The sequence below is a fragment of the Hippoglossus hippoglossus genome, chromosome 7 (assembly GCF_009819705.1).
Source record: "Hippoglossus hippoglossus isolate fHipHip1 chromosome 7, fHipHip1.pri, whole genome shotgun sequence".
Taxonomy (NCBI): domain Eukaryota; kingdom Metazoa; phylum Chordata; class Actinopteri; order Pleuronectiformes; family Pleuronectidae; genus Hippoglossus; species Hippoglossus hippoglossus.
In genome coordinates this window covers 26,848,854-26,864,618 of record NC_047157.1, presented here as the reverse complement: position 1 = coordinate 26,864,618, position 15,765 = coordinate 26,848,854, and the positions used below count along the sequence as shown (strand labels likewise).

Here is a 15,765-nt window from a genome sequence, read left to right as displayed (position 1 = left end):
CAGTCATATTAACATGTCTCAGGTTAAGAGAAAGACTGAATCTAATTACCCCCCCTTGACCCTCAATATCCCCCGGGGACTCAGACAGAAAGACAGAGGGGTACCTTGATACTCTCGTAGTGAACTCTGACGTTGTCCAGCTGAAACCACACTCCTTTTACTTTGACCTCTGGGGTCACTGTGGGGGTGGAACAGGTCATCTGGGAGGACGACAGAACTGAACAGCGCTCTGACACCTGAGAGAAAGACAGGTGGAAAGAGACAGACATGTTGAATTCAGTTTTATAGATTATCCAACCAAGATCATGGCTGATGGCGCTTTATGTCACCGTTGTCATGGTGCTGTTAAAGACCAGCTGCTGCTTGGCAGTGAGGAGAGCAAGTCGTTTTCTCCGTTTCACCCTCTGGACCTCCAGAGGCTCCACCCACACGGATATGATTGGCTGCTGCACCACATCCAGGTTCCTGCCTGTTACCATGATGACACGCCCCCCTCTGAGGACAGGAAGTCAGCACCTTATTAACGCATCAGGTTAATCGATGAATTATTATCGGCTATTGGAGATGAAGTTCTTACGCGTAGAAGCTCTCCGCAGGTTTGGCATCAGTGATGACGGGATCGTCAAGGTAATGGAAGGTCACGTTGGGAACGGTCCGCTCCGCTTTCCCAAAGAAAACCCGAACTGTGACTCCACCAGTACGAGGACTGGAACCAGTCTGACACATCAACTGGGTGTTGTTCACCTCCCCGACACTGAGATGAAGAGAGGACATCAACAAGTCAGTCCCACTAACCCCTAACCCATTGGACCACAGCACAATAACGTAGCCCCGTAGTCCCATTGTCCCTAAGTACTTGAATACTGTATATCCCCTAGAAGGGTAGTACGGTAGAACCCTAATAACGTAGTACTGTAGTACCTTAGTACTGCACTACTGTAGTACCTTAGTACTGCAGTACTGTAGTCCAGAAATACGGTAATACTAAAGTCCCTTAGTACGAATAGTACCTTAATAATGTAGTACCATATTCCCATAGTACCATGGTCCTGTAGTACTCACATGTAGCAGGGCTGTGGACCCAGGAAGGCGCTCAGGTCGGACGTCTGTCCAGTCAGCAGCTGATGTCCTCTGATAGTCAGTCTGGTTCCTCCAGAGACTGGACCTTTATCAGGAACCAGGTCCAGGAGCTGAGGGTCCTGAACACAAGAACACAAGGAGCGGGATCAGATCCATCGTCCAGTCAATCCATCGTTGTTGATCTTTGCTGACTGAATGAGGAGGAGGAGGAGGAGGAGGAGGAGGAAGAGGAGGAAGAGGAGGACCACTGCTCCTCCATGTTGACATATCACTCTCACCTGATAGGTAAAGATCTGCTTCGATCTTCCAGGCGGGGTTGTTCCCACGGTAACCAGAACACTCCCCTTCCTCTGCTTCCCACTGGGCTGAAGATCACACACAACCCTACAACACACACAAACACACACTGTGATACACGTTTTCAAATTCTTTGTCTCTCTGTGTGTGTGTGTGTGTGTGTGTGTGTGTGTGTGTGTGTGTGTGTGTGTGTGTGTGTGAGTGTGTGTGTGAGTGTGTCACCTTGTGGAGATCTCGTAACCTTTAGGTTGTGGCAGACACTGAACACCTGCCACTGTGACCCCGCCCACCACATCCTGATAACTCATCCCCAGGTTTGAACCTGTTATCGTCACCAAGACTCCGCCCTCCAGAGGACCAGAGACAGGTACCACCTGGGCAGACAGACAGGTGGGCAGACAGACAATTTGAAAGTTTCCATGGCAACAGATCTCTACCAACAGACATGGTGGTTGTTAGACTCACCTGTGTGATCTGAGGAGGTGGGCAGGTGTCTACAGGTATGCTGCTGCATGATTGGTTGTAAACACAGCGGGGGGTGGGGCTTCCTGGACACCAGACACAACCATATTCCTCAGGTACCGCCCTACACTGCGAGCAATCCGATTGGCCGGCAGAGCAGTCGTACAACTGGACTAAAGAATAGACACAAATTTTAGACACACGCACAAACACATACGCACACAAACAAACACACACATTCAAGAGGTTCTTACGGTGGAGACCAGGTGAGACGTCGATGCGTCTTTCTCCTCTCCGCAGGTAGACAGCTGCAGAATACTGGAGCTGACTGACTGTATACTGAAACTACAGAGAGACAGGTGGACAGGCAGGTGAGAGACAGGTGAGAGAGACAGGTGAGAGACACAGGTGAGAGAGACAGGTGGGAGAGACAGGTGGGAGAGACAGGTGAGAGAGACAGGTGAGAGAGACAGGTGGACAGGCAGGTGAGAGACAGGTGAGAGACAGGTGAGAGAGACAGGTGAGAGAGACAGGTGGGAGAGACACAGGTGAGAGAGACAGGTGAGAGAGACAGGTGAGAGAGACAGGTGGGAGAGACAGGTGAGAGACACAGGTGAGAGAGACAGGTGGGAGAGACAGGTGAGAGACACAGGTGAGAGAGACAGGTGAGAGAGACAGGTGAGAGAGACAGGTGGGAGAGACAGGTGGGAGAGACAGGTGAGAGAGACAGGTGGGAGAGACAGGTGGGAGAGACAGGTGAGAGAGACAGGTGAGAGAGACAGGTGGGAGAGACAGGTGGGAGAGACAGGTGGGAGAGACAGGTGAGAGAGACAGGTGGGAGAGACAGGTGGGAGAGACAGGTGAGAGAGACAGGTGGGAGAGACAGGTGGACAGGCAGGTGAGAGAGACAGGTGAGAGAGACAGGTGGGAGAGACAGGTGGGAGAGACAGGTGGACAGGCAGGTGAGAGAGACAGGTGAGAGAGACAGGTGGGAGAGACAGAAGGGAGAGACAGGTGAGAGAGACAGGTGGGAGAGACAGGTGGACAGGCAGGTGAGAGACAGGTGGGAGAGACAGGTGGGAGAGACAGGTGAGAGAGACAGGTGGGAGAGACAGGTGGGAGAGACAGGTGAGAGAGACAGGTGGGAGAGACAGGTGGACAGGCAGGTGAGAGACAGGTGAGAGAGACAGGTGAGAGACACAGGTGAGAGACACAGGTGGGAGAGACAGGTGGGAGAGACAGGTGGGAGAGACAGGTGAGAGAGACAGGTGGGAGAGACAGGTGGGAGAGACAGGTGAGAGAGACAGGTGGGAGAGACAGGTGGACAGGCAGGTGAGAGACAGGTGGGAGAGACAGGTGAGAGAGACAGGTGAGAGAGACAGGTGAGAGAGACAGGTGGGAGAGACAGGTGAGAGAGACAGGTGGGAGAGACAGGTGGGAGAGACAGGTGAGAGAGACAGGTGGGAGAGACAGGTGGACAGGCAGGTGAGAGACAGGTGAGAGAGACAGGTGAGAGAGACAGGTGAGAGACACAGGTGAGAGAGACAGGTGAGAGAGACAGGTGGGAGAGACAGGTGAGAGAGACAGGTGGGAGAGACAGGTGAGAGAGACAGGTGGGAGAGACAGGTGGACAGGCAGGTGAGAGACAGGTGGGAGAGACAGGTGAGAGAGACAGGTGAGAGACACAGGTGAGAGAGACAGGTGAGAGAGACAGGTGAGAGAGACAGGTGGGAGAGACAGGTGGGAGAGACAGGTGAGAGAGACAGGTGGGAGAGACAGGTGGACAGGCAGGTGAGAGACAGGTGGGAGAGACAGGTGAGAGAGACAGGTGAGAGACACAGGTGAGAGAGACAGGTGGGAGACACAGGTGAGAGAGACAGGTGAGAGAGACAGGTGGGAGAGACAGGTGGGAGAGACAGGTGAGAGAGACAGGTGGGAGAGACAGGTGGGAGAGACAGGTGAGAGAGACAGGTGGGAGAGACAGGTGAGAGAGACAAGTGGGAGAGACAGGTGGACAGGCAGGTGAGAGAGACAGGTGGGAGAGACAGGTGGGAGAGACAGGTGGGAGAGACAGGTGGACAGGCAGGTGAGAGAGACAGGTGAGAGAGACAGGTGGGAGAGACAGAAGGGAGAGACAGCTGGGAGAGACAGATGGGAGAGACAGGTGAGAGAGACAGGTGGGAGAGACAGGTGGACAGGCAGGTGAGAGAGACAGGTGAGAGAGACAGGTGAGAGAGACAGGTGGGAGAGACAGGTGGGAGAGACAGGTGGACAGGCAGGTGAGAGAGACAGGTGAGAGAGACAGGTGGGAGAGACAGGTGAGAGAGACAGGTGAGAGAGACAGGTGGGAGAGACAGGTGAGAGAGACAGGTGAGAGACACAGGTGAGAGAGACAGGTGAGAGAGACAGGTGAGAGAGACAGGTGGGAGAGACAGGTGGGAGAGACAGGTGAGAGAGACAGGTGGGAGAGACAGGTGAGAGAGACAGGTGAGAGAGACAGGTGGGAGAGACAGGTGGGAGAGACAGGTGGACAGGCAGGTGAGAGAGACAGGTGGGAGAGACAGGTGGGAGAGACAGGTGGACAGACAGGTGAGAGAGACAGGTGGGATAGACAGGTGAGAGAGACAGGTGGGATAGACAGGTGAGAGAGACAGGTGTGAAAGACAGATGGGAGAGACAGGTGGGAGAGGCAGGTGAGAGAGACAGGTGAGAGAGACAGGTGGGAGAGACAGGTGAGAGAGACAGGTGGGAGAGACAGAAGGGAGAGACAGGTGGGAGAGGCAGGTGAGAGAGACAGGTGAGAGAGACAGGTGTGAAAGACAGGTGAGAGAGACAGGTGGGAGAGGCAGGTGAGAGAGACAGGTGAGAGAGACAGGTGGGAGAGACAGAAGGGAGAGACAGCTGGGAGAGACAGATGGGAGAGACAGGTGTTACCTGGTGTGGGCTGCAGGTGAAGGTGTGTGTGTTGTTGTGCGTCCTCTCCACAGCAGCAGTCAGGTTCACCTTGAGACTGTGTATTTCCACAACACAAACATAGGGGGCGTTGTCCTGCAGAGACACAGAGTGAAGGGTTCAGGTGCTGCTCACACCAGACTCATTCACACCAGACTGAATCCAGAAGGAGGCGCTACCGCATCTGAAGCTGCACTCACACCAGAAGGATCAGATCCGGTTCTGATCCGGTTCTGATCCGGTTCTGACAGGTCAAACAAACATGGTTCTCACCTTGTAGACGTCCAGGTTCCGTCCCTGTAGCACAACACTGCTGCTCAGACCCAGAGGCACTAAGGCAGAACTCTGCAGGGAGAAGACCAGAGGACACGAGGAGGGACCAGGGGAGTCCTGCAGAGAGACAGACAGGAGAGAGGGTGAGACAGACAGCTACAGGCAAAGAGAAAGACAGGTACAGACACAGACAGTTTAGGAGAGACAGACAGGTAGAGAGGGACAGACAGACAGTTACAGACAGTCAGGTAGAGACCGACAGAATGACAGGTACAGACAGAGAGGTAATGACAGACAGACAGGCAGGTGAAGACAGACAGACAGACAGACATACAGACAGGTACAGACAGACTGATAGAGAGACAGACAGACAGACAGTTACAGACAGATAGGTAGGTACAGACAGTTTGGGAGAGACAGACAGGTAGACAGACAGACAGACTGTCTCACTCTCTGGGTCAGGATGATGTGTTGGCTGGGACAGCTCTGGTTGTGAGTGCAGAGTTGATCCAGAGGACACCAGTTACACCCCCACACACTGGAGACACAGGACAAACACCTGGAGACACATCATCAATATCAACATCTTCATCAACATCTTCATCAACATCTTCATCAACATCTTCATCATCGTGACTGTGGTTTCTTACTGGGAGCTCTGGTTCAGGCGGCTCACGGCTCCACAGTCGTAGAACGTCATGTTACCTGTGGTGATGGTCACGTGACCAAACCTCAGTGACACGGGCAGCATCATGTGATCTAGAGGCAGACGGACAGAAAGTCAGCTGACACAGGACGACTCGTATCAATATATATATCTATATATATATATATCTCCTCATATATTCCTGACATATTATATCAACATTTCAGTCACACACACACACACACACACACACACACACACACACACACACACACACACACACACACACACACACACACACACACACACACACACACACACACACACACACACACACACACACACACACACACACCACTTCCTGCTGGCATGTCGGGGAGGAGCTCCGGTGAAGGTGACTGACAGGTGATGCTGGTTCCCATGACAATGGCGGGCTGTGGTGGGAGGAGCCCGAAGACGCAGGATAGAGACTCCGCCTTAGTGAGGATGGGAAGTTGAATGACTGACATCGTTACCTTGGAGACGGACACAGAAACACACCTTCAGATGAGGTCAGGTGACTCAGGTCGTCACGAGTCCGCATGGTTTTGAGGAACCGAAACCTGGTTCAGGTTCCGTCTGCTCCCAGTGGTTAGAAAACAAACCAAACCATCATGATGTACCTGTGTCTGCTCATCTCTGCTCTGATTGGCTGGCTGAAAGCTGTGTACCGTTACACACTGATTGGCTAGTTCGAAGCTCCAGAGCCAATGATGGGACTGAAGGTGGCGCTGACACTGATGTTTACGACAACATCTGGACACAAGAAGAGAGAGCGACTGATGAGAAAGACAGACATACAGAAAGGTACAGACAGAAAGGTACAGACAGACAGGTAAACAGACAGAGACGTACCTTCCTTCCAGGACACACCAGCCACAGTGCGGGTCTCTGATAGTGAGACAGGTCTGACAGTCTGTCTGCTTCTCACATGACGACACGTGAACCTTCGACAGCTGAGAGACAGACAGAAAAACAACACTTAAGTATTTTAACAAGAAGAAAAAAAGGCGACAGACACACAAACTCTGTCTCACCCTCCTGCTGGTCAAAACATAGACGTGCTGCTGGCTCTCGTCCAATAAGAGGTCAGCAGTGACGGGGCTGCCGCTGTCCACCAACACACTGTCGTACAGGTCACCTGACCAATCAGAGCGCACGAACACCTGCAACACACACACACACACGTGATGTTAATGATACAAAGTTCACCTCTGACCTTTGATAGTCGTGCTTCAAAAGGGTGGAGCCTAGGTGACAGAGTTGAAAACATGAAAGTAATCAACACTTGTCCATACGCATCACATCCACCGTCGGTGACATCATCACTGACGTAGTGACATCATCACTGACGTAGTGACATCATCACCTGATATAAAACATGAACATCGATAAATCTGAAGAATCCACAAGAGTTCATGAGAGTTCACGATAGAGCTGCACGATAAACGCTCACTTTACACTTCACTATAAACACAGACACTCATCACAAGTTATTAGGACCTGAACAGTCCTGAAGTTTACTTTGTGTTTGTTAAGAGTTTATGAGACATGTATTTAAACACATGAAAATGTGACTAGCACACACACACACACACACACACATTATTGGAGCCTACCTTAATATTTTTAAGAATGCACCTTGTTGGAGGTTTGCCAAAAAGCGCAGTGCAACCAATGTTAAAAGTTAGTCTGGAGCTCTGATTCAAAAAGTTCTGAATTACTTTTTCGAGGATGGGCGGGGGCGTTCAGATGTTCTTGTGAATTCATGCTGTTGTAGCAATGACCTGTCAGCAGATGGCGCTGCTTCCCCACAAAACATGATGCCACAGCCTGAAGTTTCAGAGAACTTGACCTGATCCTGGTTCAGTTGGTAGAACCAGGATGTACCTGAGAACCACAGGTTCACAGATCCACTGTCTGACTGTGAGCTGCCACTGGGTGTGATTATATATTAACAGGATGAATCGAAGATCTGTTGTTTAACTCAGTGATGCTCCAGGGCAGGATTACCCCCCCCCCCACACACACACACACACACACAGACACACACCCACACACAGACACACACACACAGTAATCAGTCACCTGTGGGACCAATAACCAATCAACAACAAGGGTCTGTGTATGCTCCCCTGTGACACCCCACCCCCAAGCTAAACGCCTGTTAGTCATCTCTCACACACACACACGCACACACACACGCACACAGTGTAATTTTGTGTGTACTTGTGCAAGCTGCTTGTTGTAATCTCGTGGGGGGTGCATTGGGGGATGCAGTGGGGGGCTACCTTGCTTCAGGGCACTTCAGTGGTGGCAATAAGAGAAGGGGGGGCACAGTTTGATCACATCTATGATTCACATGACGACAAACATGTTGTAAACACTAGATTCTGTTTTCTACATCATGTGACACAGCTGCAGCCACAAAACTGAGCTCAGTATCAACACTGAAAACCTTATGCTAAGCTAATAATAAACATAATTTATCATGTTGTCACCTTGTGCAGTCGCCCTTCTCTGTCTCCCAGGAAGGCGATGGTGTGTCCTGCCTCTGTTGCCGTGGTGACGGCGGTCAGCAGGGTGGTGGAGGTGAAGGTGGGCGTGGCTGGAAGCGGCACAGCACTGGCGATGGGGTTCGGGGTGTGTTCCCCCCCACAGGGGTACTCCAACAGAGAGACCTTACAGATGAACAGAGAGAGAGAGAGAGAGAGAGAGAGAGAGAGAGAAGATAGAGAGAGAAGAGAGAGAGAGAGAGAAGAGAGAGAAGAGAGAGAGAGAGAGAAGATAGAAGATAGAGAGAGAGAGAGAAGAGAGAGACAGAGAGAGAGAAGAGAGAAGATAGAAGATAGAGAGAGAGAGAGAAGATAGAAGATAGAAGATAGAGAGAGAGAGAGAGAGAGAGAGAAGATAGAAGATAGAGAGAGAGAGAGAAGATAGAAGATAGAAGATAGAGAGAGAGAGAATGAGAGAGAGAGAGAGAGAGAGAGAGAGAGAGAAGATAGAAGATAGAGAGAGAGAGAATGAGAGAGAGAGAGAAGATAGAAGATAGAGAGAGAGAGAGAGAGAGAAGAGAGAGAAGATAGAAGATAGAGAGAGAGAGAGAGAGAGAAGAGAGAGAGAGAGAGAGAGAAGAGAGAGAGAGAGAGAAGATAGAAGATAGAGAGAGAGAAGATAGAAGATAGAAGATAGAGAGAGAGACAGAGAGAGAGAGAGAGAGAAGATAGAAGATAGAGAGAGAGAGAGAAGATAGAAGATAGAGAGAGAGAGAATGAGAGAGAGAGAGAAGATAGAAGATAGAGAGAGAGAAGATAGAAGATAGAAGATAGAGAGAGAGACAGAGAGAGAGAGAGAGAGAAGATAGAAGATAGAGAGAGAGAAGATAGAAGATAGAAGATAGAGAGAGAGACAGAGAGAGAGAGAGAGAGAAGATAGAAGATAGAGAGAGAGAGAGAAGATAGAAGATAGAGAGAGAGAGAATGAGAGAGAGAGAGAAGATAGAAGATAGAGAGAGAGAAGATAGAAGATAGAAGATAGAGAGAGAGACAGAGAGAGAGAGAGAGAGAAGATAGAAGATAGAGAGAGAGAGAGAGAGAGAGAGAGACAGAGAGAGAGAGAGAGAGAGAGAGAGAGAGAGAGAGAATGAGAGAATGAGACCAGCATTTCTTATCCTGAAGAAGTATGAACAGTGGACGCCCCCTGGAGCTGAACTATAGTAACTACACTGTGACAGCTCTTACCTGGGCGGGTCTGGCACATCCTGTCCACATACTTTTGGCCATATGAAGGAGTAACATTGTACGACAGGTTAACACAAAATGACCAGTCACTGCAGTTTAATCTGTGTGTGTGTGTGTGTGTTATATCTGGGTCAGTCTGACCAGCTGTGTGTACTCTGGGTTTGAGTGACAGCTGTCTGACCATAAATCCAGCTGCTGAAGATAACAACTTTAATCCACACACACACACACACACACACACACACACACACACACACACACACACACACACACACACACACACACACACACACACACACACAGTATTAGGGTCAGCAGTGAGACAGATGTTGACTAATGGCAGCTTCTTTCCAAACGAGCTGCTCCCGTGTGACATCATCATATTTAATCTGTGATGTCATCAACTGAAACTATAGATAAATTAATTGTTAATCACCTGTTTACTTGAATAATAATTAAATGGCGAATGGTCTGTATTTGTGTTGCACTTTCTAATCTTGATGACCACGCAAAGTTCTTTTAATTAATATTAAAATATGGTGTCAAATCACATGATGTTAAAAAACACTGATTACTGATTTAGTGACGTCACACGGTGTGAACTCGTCCTTCACCCAGTGCATGCTGGGAACAGAACCTGAGCTCTTGTGTACGATAATCAGGTGATTAGTGACGGACATCTTCAAATGACTGGTTTCCTGTCTGACGGACACTTTCCGGTGAGGAAGGCGTTACTCACTGTTCTCGCTACACAAACCAAACTCCACTTCCTGCACTGCAGCTGGACGTAAACAGGGTACTGCTGTTCCATTCTCTGTCTGACCAGCAGGTGTCCTCACTGAGACAGTTTGCTTTCTTGCCGTCGCTCTGATCCGACGGAAAGAGAAAAGGTCAAAGCTGAAGTGTGTGTTTACCTTCGGCAGTTTGAGACATTTCGATGACACAGCGTACTCGATGTAGGCTTCTTCCTGTCCACTGCTCCCTCGTCCTCCCTCAGTGTAACACACTTCCTGTGCTTGCCGCAGCATGGCGTCCAGCTCTGCCATCCCATACACACACAGCGCTGAACGTCCTGTTGCTACAGGTGTGGACGCCTGCCCCGCTGCCATGATGACAAACAGGGCGGGTTCACCTGAGTGGTTTCCTAACCACGCTGCCTGAGCCAGGTTGTACCCACCGTGGCACAGAAGTGGCACCTCCACGTACGAGTAGAAGCTGCGATCAGAGGCGCAGAGCCGAGAGGCGTACGTCCGGTACTCCTTCTTGTGCCACATGTCCCGCCTTGAGAACAGGAAGTAGACATGGTCACCATGGGCGACTGCCTTAACAAAGTGGTTGTTGTACTCTGAGTAACTTCCAACAACAAGTTTTCCCAGCTCCTCCTCCTGCGAGAATGCCCGTCGAGGTGGGACCACTGGGAACAGACGCCGCGTCGTGATTGGTGGAATGTCACCAGGACCTTTACTGGTGTAGCCTCGACCGACCAGCATCAGACTCAGCGGTCCGCTGACTTCCTGTTTGTTCTCTACGGTTATTACCACAGCAACGGTGGAGACCCGAGGGTCGTTGGCCGCGACGTACTGAGTGTCAACTGGGTTGGACGTCCGATAGATGATCTGAGAGATGTTGTGTAAACTCCTGAGGACAGAGAGGAGACGTGAGTCAGGAGCCGATGATAATGTCTTTATCATCATCATCATCAAACCTTTATACAGTTACAACACAGTAAGACAACTGGTCGGCTACTCTGTCATGTCAGGCTCAGGTGTGAGTGTCGGCTAAATGCCGGCAGAGCGTTGGGCCAACAGCATCTCATTCCCCCACATTGTTTGGCGTTGAAACTCAGTAAACTGAAGATATCCTGATGATCCATTACCTTTTGTCACAGATGCCCTGATAGAGAGAACCACAGACAATCAGACTCCCTGGCTCCGCCCCCTGTCCCTCCTCCATCAGCAGCAGTTTGTTGTGGTTGTGAGTGGGCGTGGCCGAGGGGCATTCCTGGGGATTGATCGGGGGGAGGCAGTCGGGGGAGTCCAGGTGAGGGCCGGTTCGAACATGTGACATCACCTCCAGGTCAGACGTCAGCTGGTACAGGTGATCGACTCCGCCTACGTACAGACGCCCGGCCCCCGAGTCCAGTAGCAGGTGAGAGAGGGGGGGGCCATCCAGCTTCACCGCTAGTATTGAGGGTTCAGAGGTCACGATGACATCAGCAGAGAAGGTTGTAGGGGTGGGGAGAAAGAGGAGGAAGAGGAGGAAGAGGAGGGATGGAGGGATGGAGGAGGCCAACATGGCAGCTCCTCAATATCTGAGAGAGAGAGAGAGAGAGAGAGAGAGAGAGAGAGAGAGAGAGAGAGTTTAAAAACAGTCACAAACATGATCTGGCTGAGTGTCGGCACAAAGTCGGCTGACTACTGAACACGTGGGGGCCCCCTGGTGGCTCAGTGATGCCTGAGGTCCAACCTTCAGAATCGTTCCCACTGATCAGACTTTCTATGATGATTAAAATCATGTTTCCATGGAGACGCTGATCTGATCTGAACCTGACGATCAGATGATCAGAACCGTGAACGTGTAAAGACGCTCGGAGTCGTTTCTCTCTCATGTTATTAATAAAATATTTTGCTGCTTCACACTTTTCATCTCACGGTCAAACTGTAGTTGCCTGTAGTAATGTCGCCATGGCAACACACCCGTATCCACGGCAACGCAGTGAAAGGACTCAAACCTCCAGTGGGTTGTTTGGTTTTTTATGATGGTGGAAATATTCTCTTCCTTCTCTCCAGAGGATGAACCGTCATGATGTGATGAACGGCAGGGTTTGATTCTGGGTCCGATGTTTTTCATCATGAATGTTTAAACCAGAGAGATTTTATTGATCACTTCCCGATCACTTCCTGTTCCTGATCCGGACCGATCGCGATCATCAGAATCTGAATCATGTGTCTGATTTCAACAGGTCACGTCTCAGGTTTATCATGTGACTGTTCCTGACTCTGATTGGTGGATTTTGTTCCGTTTTTTAAATTGTGTGCAGGTCTTTTTTTTCTGGAACAACCCCCCTTCCCTCCTTAAACACAGAAATAAAACTTTATTATTCTTTCACACATTCACGGGGTTTTCATTCTGTGGCTGCAGGGATCTCTCCAGCCTGTAGGTGGCACTCTCTCAGTCAGTTTTATGATTCAGTTCATGAAGAGATATTTCTTTATAGCGTACGTTCCTCTTATACAAAACACTATTCATCTCTCTCTCTCTCCTGTCTGGACATGCTCGCTCGACCCTCCCTCCCTCCTGCTGTGTGTTGGTTCAGACTGAAACTCTGTTTAACTCGCCCCAGTGCATTCTGGGAAACACCCAGAGAGGCCTCAGGACACACACACACACACACACACACACACACACACACACACACACACACACACACACACACACACACACACACACACACACACACACACACACACACACACACACACACACACACACACACACACACACACACACACACACACACACGCTTCAACATTTCCATGGTGATATTGAACATCCTCAGTCTGTATGCTAATAACTTCACTGGGGGGGGCCGTGGTAGAGAGAGGTTCATCTATAATTCATGCAGCTGAACAGAGAGAGAGCGAGTTGTCAGAAAGTAAAATGAGTTAAAAGTTGGAAGAAAGAGAGAGAGAGAGGTTAAGAGAAGGACGAGAACCAGCGAGGGGTGTAAGAAGGGCGTTAATAGGAAGAGAGGAAGAGAGATAGAGATAAAGGGAGGTTATAGAGAGAGAGAGGTAGAGATGAAGGAGTGTTATAGAGAGAGAGAGAGAGAGAGAGAGAGAGAGAGATAGAGATGAAGGAGTGTTATAGAGAGAGAGAGAGGTAGAGATGAAGGAGTGTTATAGAGAGAGAGAGAGGTAGAGATGAAGGAGTGTTATAGAGAGAGAGAGAGAGGTAGAGAGAGGTAGAGAGAGGTAGAGATGAAGGAGTGTTATAGAGAGAGGTAGAGATGAAAGCTGCTGTTTGTCACTGCCTGTTTCATACCTGACCAGCAGCTGCTCTCTGATTGGCTGACATGAGTCTGGATATTAAAGTGTAACTTTACACACACACACACACAGTGTTTATCTAGATAACTATGAGTAACACACACACACACACACACACACACGCAGGTTGGGGGGAGTTCTCTTCTCTCTGGACTTCAGGACCTGTGACCCCTGGACGTCCCATCAGGACCTGGAGACTGAACACAGTGTCCTCAGCAACTCAAGAACCTCATTGAGAACCAATAGAACGTCTCTACGGAGCAGCAGGTTCTCCTGGAACATGGATTCAGGAACCGACCGGTCCTCCACAAGGACAAAATGCTGCCCTCTGATTGGCTGTCAGGTGTGTTAACCTGCAGGTAACCATGGTAACAGGATGGATGCTGCAGGTGTCGGCAGTTTGTTCCTCCCCCTCGCCCCCCCCCTGCTCTCTCTCTCTCTCTTTTAATTTTCTCATTGGATCTCTCCTCGCCCCCCCCCCTCCTCTTTATATGTAAATGAACGACAGGCTGCTTTCAACTCGTGGAGGTGATGATTACAGACTGCCTCACCTCAGGCACACACACACACACACACACACACACACACACACACACACACACACACACAGCTGTTTGTGTGTAGGATTGTGTCCTCTCTTTGAAGAGTGAGAGTCAGCAGCAAACCACAGAGATAATATGGGGGTGGCTGTGGTGTGTGTGTGTGTGTGTGTGTGTGTGTGTGTGTGTGTGTGTGTGTGTGTGTGTGTGTGTGTGTGTGTGTGTGTGTGTGTGTGTCCTCTCTTTGTTTCCTCTCTCTCTCTGTGTTCAGTTTGTCCTACTTTCTCTCTGTTCAGGAGCCTCAGACTCAGCAGCTGCAGACTGACCTCAGCTAAGCTGGTCCACTACGAACCAACGGGACCGGGACCAGGACCAGAGGCTGAGCTGCTCAGACTGTAACTAACCATTCTCCCCATCATGAGTTCAGACTCCAGACATTAACTAGTCAGCATCACGTCACATACAGTCATGTTTGTAACACACACACACTCCAGAACATGTTCATACTTCAGGTCTGATAAAAGCTTCAATTTCCTTCTTCTGCTTTTGTCTTTTTCTGCTTCAGGGTTCTCTCTCTCTCTCTCATCACACACACACACACACACACACACACACACACACACACACACACACACACACACACACACACACACACACACACACACACACACACACACACAGACACACACACTCCCCTGGTGAGCTCATGAATATTTTTCAGTACTTGGAGAAACAAGGACAGTTTGATATCATCCAGTGTGTGTGACAGCCGTGACACACACAAACACTCCCAGTGGGATTTAAAGTTTGTGTGTGTGACTAACACACACACACACCTTCATCACCATCATGATCCCCACAGGAAGTCAATTTGTTACCGTGGTGATGAAGCATGCTGCTGCAGGGCCACAATGAGCTGTTTATACACAAACACCTTGACACACACACACAAGTTTGCACAGCTATCCTTATTAGGACTTTGCATTGACTTCCATTCATCATAAACCTTCAACTGAAACTTGTTCGTAACTTTCCATGACCTCAGAAACAATGTTCTGTCTCTTTAGGTCCCATGAGGTCGACTGGTCCTGAAAAGATGAGTATTTATGCAGGAAAAGATCCAAAAGAGTAAAAAAAACTAGCACACGCACACACGCGCACACGCGCACACGCACACACACACACACACACACCAGAGGGGGGGCGATCCGATGTGAATGAGTTGTTTTCTCTTTTCTCGTCAGACTGAAGAAACGAGGATCTGAAGGTTTTAAAAGTCGTCACATGATGGGTTTGTTTTAACAGGACGAGGCTGCTGAGCTGCTGTTCCTGTCTCTGTCTCTAATCTGGATTAAATCCTGTTTGTGTTGACGACTGGTGTGAACACACAGAGCTGCTGTTTGACAAGAAGAAGAATCAGGTTCTTCAGTTTAATCCAGAGAAAAGAATAATCAGTGAATCACAGCAGATTAACACAAACAACAGATTCAAAAATATCTCAGAGTTAAGAACGTTCCACAGTCTTAAAGAGACAGTCCAACATTTACACTCGTCAGTGAGGACGACGGGACAAACCAAGTAATCAACCTCTAACCTCTGTGGTGCCACACACACCCTGTCTATGATGTTGTCCTCCTGATTGTCTCCATCCCTCCGCTGTCTCTCTCAGACTCAGGACCCTCAGGATC

General features: G+C 49.6%; 1 protein-coding gene across 4 annotated transcripts in view; it reads right to left on the bottom strand.

The window, feature by feature from the left end:
* The window catches only part of plxnb3 (plexin B3), a 38,962-nt gene that overhangs the window by 6,766 nt on the left and 16,431 nt on the right, over nucleotides 1-15,765 (bottom strand). For 3 of the 4 annotated variants that reach the window (XM_034591572.1, XM_034591570.1, XM_034591574.1), the window contains 19 exons: nucleotides 11,366-11,800; nucleotides 10,404-11,127; nucleotides 8,251-8,430; nucleotides 6,787-6,915; nucleotides 6,605-6,705; nucleotides 6,373-6,505; nucleotides 6,066-6,225; nucleotides 5,715-5,823; nucleotides 5,515-5,623; nucleotides 5,065-5,181; nucleotides 4,774-4,887; nucleotides 2,094-2,184; nucleotides 1,843-2,012; nucleotides 1,600-1,751; nucleotides 1,359-1,464; nucleotides 1,063-1,199; nucleotides 578-754; nucleotides 330-495; nucleotides 105-236 (listed from right to left, as the gene is read on the bottom strand). In XM_034591572.1, coding sequence (XP_034447463.1) covers nucleotides 105-236; nucleotides 330-495; nucleotides 578-754; nucleotides 1,063-1,199; nucleotides 1,359-1,464; nucleotides 1,600-1,751; nucleotides 1,843-2,012; nucleotides 2,094-2,184; nucleotides 4,774-4,887; nucleotides 5,065-5,181; nucleotides 5,515-5,623; nucleotides 5,715-5,823; nucleotides 6,066-6,225; nucleotides 6,373-6,505; nucleotides 6,605-6,705; nucleotides 6,787-6,915; nucleotides 8,251-8,430; nucleotides 10,404-11,127; nucleotides 11,366-11,784 — 3,426 coding nt within the window. In that variant the 5' untranslated portion in view covers nucleotides 11,785-11,800. Of the gene's footprint in view, nucleotides 1-104; nucleotides 237-329; nucleotides 496-577; nucleotides 755-1,062; nucleotides 1,200-1,358; nucleotides 1,465-1,599; nucleotides 1,752-1,842; nucleotides 2,013-2,093; nucleotides 2,185-4,773; nucleotides 4,888-5,064; nucleotides 5,182-5,514; nucleotides 5,624-5,714; nucleotides 5,824-6,065; nucleotides 6,226-6,372; nucleotides 6,506-6,604; nucleotides 6,706-6,786; nucleotides 6,916-8,250; nucleotides 8,431-10,403; nucleotides 11,128-11,365; nucleotides 11,804-15,765 lie in introns of all 4 variants that reach the window. The other variant, XM_034591571.1, reaches the window with a different exon arrangement.